We start from the raw sequence: 5,000 nt of genomic DNA, 5'->3' as shown, positions 1-5,000 counted from the left end.
AAAGATGCCAGCAACATGACACTGAAACAGTCCTTATAAAACACACAACTAGTCCTGCTGCTTTTAACATTCTTTAACCGAACCGAAAAAAGAAGAAGAAAAAAAAAGAAAACACCCACAGCCCATCTACTTAGCCTTTATAGGACTTGACACTATGACTCCTATATTCCCAACAACTGACAGGCAGGCTAATTGCCTTTGACAGTTAAGTAATTGATTGGCAAAGCCGCATGAAGCATAATTATGCACGGTGGCCTTTGACAGCAAAGCCAAACAACCCTTAACCGTGATGGACAGCCAACAAAGCGTGTTTCTGCTGGGGCCAATCAAAGCGCCGAGACCCAGGCTTCATCACAGGAAGGAGGAGAGTGTAGTCACATACTGTATATGTGATGCATTAGGTTGAATGAAGAAGCAGGGATATTGGATAATGCAAATTGAACCTAATATGTGCAGTCTTTATAATGTCTGCTGGTAATCTCCAAGAGAAAGGGGGGCACAGTGGGGAAATGTCACCTGACCATTACCATGGTAACTCAGAATAGACAGACGTGCTACTGAGGTTGAAAACTAATTAGATGCTTAGGAGGGAATTCAGATTGGATATCATATCCTAGTGGCTGCAACAGTGACCCCTGCTGGCTGAAGGATATATGCAGTAATTACAGAGCAGCTGCTTCATGTGACTGCACAGTTGGCTGGTGGAAAATGTTGCATATACAAGACAATGCTGAAGTAGTAAAGTGTTACACAAATAATGTGAAAGTTGCATGAACAGGAGAAGTTCAAGCAACGAGTTTAGGTTGGTAGAAATAGTGAACCCTTCCCAAAAACAGACCAAACTAATTTTAGAAAGAAGAAGAAAAGGCACTGCGCTGTTGGTGGTTACAGGAGGATAGGGCTTCTTCTGGGTCAACTTTTCTCTGGATAACAGACCTATTTGTGCAGCTCATTCCTCTTGCTGCTAACAGGATGCAGTCTCTCCGTAGATGGAGACGCCAGACCTGTGGGGTCTGCCAATGTGGAGGGGCTTCTAAAAATACAAGGGAATCGTGTATACTGTATGTGTGTGTGTCTGTGTGCATGTGTGTGTGTGACTGTGTGTATGTTTTGTGTGTGTGTGTGTGTGTGTGTGTGTGTGCCTGTATGTATGTGTTTGTGTGTGTGTGTGTGTGTGTGCGAGTGTGTTTGTGTGTGTGCATGTGTGTGTGTGTGTGTGTGTGTGTGTGTGTGTGTGTGTGTGTGTGTGCGTGTGTGCGTGTGCTTAACCTGGAACCCTTCCCACACAACTATGTTCCAGCACTGTAGACATATGAGAACAAATGAGCTGAGACTTAACCAACATCATTTCTCAGGGTTGTTTTGAGGCTGTGTGCTAAACTGCGTTACGAGACACCAGAGAGGAACTATGGATCATCTATAAGTATTACATGTACAGTGGTACACAACTGCAAGCCATCTTACTGTACATCTTAGACATGTAACAAACTGCAACAGCTAGATATGCTCCTTCACCTATAAGCTATTAGATCAGGACAAAGGTCATGAGTTTAGCGTTTAACACACAGAGAGAGCACACAAATGCTACTGCTGAAGATGTTTATCCCCGATGCGCTGTCAGTGAGTGCCGCTAAACTAAATAAACACACATTAGAGCACGATGAACTCTTCACTCCCTTTGAATATGCTCAGCAGGCGGATACTCGTTCCCTCGGTGGCCTTCGCCTCCTCTGGAGTCCACCCAGAACACTTCAATTCATTTTAGATGAAATGGATTATCCATCACAGTTCACATCCACACAGACTGGGGGATGTTGCTAGGGCAATCAAAGTATGATTGACAGTGGTTTAAAAAAAAAAAAAAACCCTCAAGGGAAGAACGCTCTGTTGTTCTGGGGAAGTTATCAAGAAGCCTTTCAGTAAAGTGGGCCGTATTAGAGGACTGTGTGTTCAGTAAAGTGTCCTCAGTCCTTGAGAAATAATTGTTGATATTTGAGTTCAAGCATCTGTGAAGTTACACCCCTCCTTTCAAAGCTCTAGCAACGCTGTCGACTGGCTGGAACAGCGCACAGCCTGGTCCACTGGTTTACCACTTACTTTACATTGTTCAGCTCTTCTAGCCTTAGAAGCCTACAGGAACTAGCCTGGGTGTTCCCATCCTGCCTTGCACGGTGATTTCATTCACGCTGCTAAGGCAGTCTGGAAACTAACACCCACATTTTCGCCTGATGTTGGCGACCAATCACAGAACAGGGGAGAAAGCAAGACCATGATGAGCTATGCACAGAAGCATTTGATAGACATCCGTGGCGCCCAATGAACGGATCTGGGCATTTTTTCAAATACGAGAAAATGAACATCTGGTTGCCATACCACGTCTCATTTGAGAAGTGGTAGGCGCTAGCCAGGCTATACAGGAACATGAAGTGTGTGTGTTTTTAATAAAAATGAGAGATGGGGTGGAATTGTGAAATGATCATCAGTTTGAATCAAACTAGTGCCACCATGGTAATTTAAGGATTCAAATCTTGGACTGCCACTTAAGGAGGTGCATATTTTTACAGCGAGTTTACAGCGAGGGGTTGCTCTTGCCTGGTGAGGAGGAAGCTGTTGTCACTGCAGGTCAAGGCCTCCAGTAGAACCTTCTTCTCCGAGATGGCCGTGGAGGAGTGGAACTTCATCCAGATGAACTCCCACACGTCCTCGTCCATGAGCGAGACGCCAGTGCAGTACACAATGTCCCGCACGTTGGGTGGGATCCTGCACAATGAAAGAGTAAGAGAAATAGAGAGAGAGAGAAAGAGAGAGAGAGAGAGAGAGGAAGAGAGAGAGAGAGAGAGGGGGAGAAAGAGAGAGAGAAATAAAATCAATATACATTTCACTCCAGTTTTCCAAAAGCCCCTTTGCACATGCTTAGGGAAAGAAGTGTCACCTTGGGAGAGCTTTGCTTTTCTTATTTTGCTGGTCACCACATCCACACAGCTATTATACAACGACAAAACACCATCTGGCACTGGTGGTGAACACTTGACATGGGGGCTAGATCTACAGATATCTACAGATCTAAGATAAACATTTATAGTCTAGCCTTCACTGGAGGTGAGCTCGAGTTATCACAATATGACCTCATGAATATTTCATTTTGCTTTCTCAAAGCATTTTTCAACGCAAGGTCAATGAAGAAAAAAAACCATTTGTCTTCAGTTGATATATTTTGCATTTCTTTGCACTTCTTTGATGTACTGTAACACACTATAAACAACTGCTACATAACGACAGATGTTTGTTTTTCACTAAATGCATAATTTTGCTTAAATTACTCCCTTTACTCAGAGCTATTCTAAAGGTAGTTTATGAGAGTGGTGTGGAAACATAAGGAGAGGCTCAGAGGAGTTCTGGGTAATGTAGTATTTGCTGAAAAGTAGTCCTTTCTCCGCTGGCTGAGATATGAGATTGAAAATGGATTTTCTAGTCACACAAGATGGTGATCGTGTTAGTGGGTGACTTCAGAGTTCATATACTGAGTTACCGACCTCAGAGTTCACAAATCTGTCTACTTTTCAAACTGACTTCATTTTTATCCCAAAGTAACAACAGACTGCTTTAGAACACTAGGCATCCTCTATACTAGGATCTGTGCTAACACAGAGTGCATTAAGGGCATAGACTCAGATAGCAGCAAGCTTTTAATAGCACACATATATCATTCATATATATAATCATATATCATATACCTTATAGAAACTAGGGCTGCATGCTATCTAGACATCCCCTATAGGCGAATGACATGATCTGATATACGGCTGGGGATAGAGGAGGGAGTTGTTGCGTGCTCATGTTCCATTATGTCTCTGACTAAAGAGCTTTGTGCCAGGGAGGCTGGGAATGGACGCCAGTGGCCAGAACATTTGTACAAGACTGGAGGTAGGTGACATTCAACTCTCAGGAGGACGGAAGCTATTCACAGACCGAGCCTCCTGGTCCGCTCCCACAGACAGATAAAGGTCTGCTGATTTTTGGGTTGAGCCATCTTGCGGAGTCCAACGCAAAGCACAGACAGTATGAGGGGGACTCAAATATACAGTGCATTAACATTAGATATATGCAATAATGTTTGTAGCAGGGTTAAATTTGCATAGGCTAGCCAATGTTTCAAAGAATATATAATATATCATATTTAATGATTTAAACATACAGGAAAGTAAAGAATGACAGGAAGGGAGTGGAAGAGAGAGAAAGGGTGGGGTCAAATAAAAAGTCTGGTCCCAGTGGGCACTTGATCCCAACGTGGTATGGGCACTGCAGCGGCATGTGCCACAGCAACCCCCCATGTGCCTTTGATCGCTCTCTCTCTCTCTCTCTCTCTCTCTCTCTCTCTGTGTCTCTCTCTCTCTCTCTCTCTCTCTATCTCTCTCTCTGTGTGTCTCTCTCTCTCTCTCTCTCTCTCTCTCTTTCTCCCCCTCTCTTTCTCTCCATATATATTATATGGCGCAAGGGACTCTCAGTGACAAATATTAATGGTGAAGTTACATCCCCGACAGAGAGGATTAAAAAAAGATTATGTGACCTCGAAGACATTATCGCACAAGACAAGCCCGCAGATGAAAACTCAAACGTAGAGGATCAAGCATGCTTGACCTGCAAGTAGAGATGAAGATAGATTCAAAAGCAGAACTGCAATCATATTCAGATTAATCTCTCCTTGAGAATCTCTCCCGCATAGAGGAAACAAAATAATAAAAAAAGTAGCTGAACATTATAGTAAATTGCACTGCATTTTTGCTACACAGTAACTTGGCACAGAGTGCTATGACTGGGTACTTGTTTACTGTATTCCATCACTGTAGTATTTCACCCTAATACTTTACTGGGGGTTGTTTCCATCTGTGGTATCAGTAATGGGAGTTCACTTGGCTAAAATCTAGTGCAAAAAAAAAGGTTTGGCCTAAACCTGGTTGAAGTGGGTTGCTGTCCATCAACAACAGTGCTGAATATGCAAA

General features: G+C 43.3%; 1 protein-coding gene across 1 annotated transcript in view; it reads right to left on the bottom strand.

The window, feature by feature from the left end:
- LOC134071753 (thyrotropin-releasing hormone-degrading ectoenzyme-like) overlaps window positions 1–5,000 on the bottom strand; it is a 148,141-nt gene that overhangs the window by 7,856 nt on the left and 135,285 nt on the right. Inside the window, exon 16 of the mRNA XM_062528591.1 lies at window positions 2,593–2,760. Coding sequence (XP_062384575.1) covers window positions 2,593–2,760 — 168 coding nt within the window. The remainder of the gene's footprint in view (window positions 1–2,592; window positions 2,761–5,000) is intronic.

This window comes from Sardina pilchardus, chromosome 23 (genome assembly GCF_963854185.1).
Source record: "Sardina pilchardus chromosome 23, fSarPil1.1, whole genome shotgun sequence".
NCBI lineage: Eukaryota > Metazoa > Chordata > Actinopteri > Clupeiformes > Clupeidae > Sardina > Sardina pilchardus.
The sequence above is the reverse complement of the archived record's forward strand: the minus strand, read 5'-3'. Positions and strand labels throughout refer to the sequence as shown.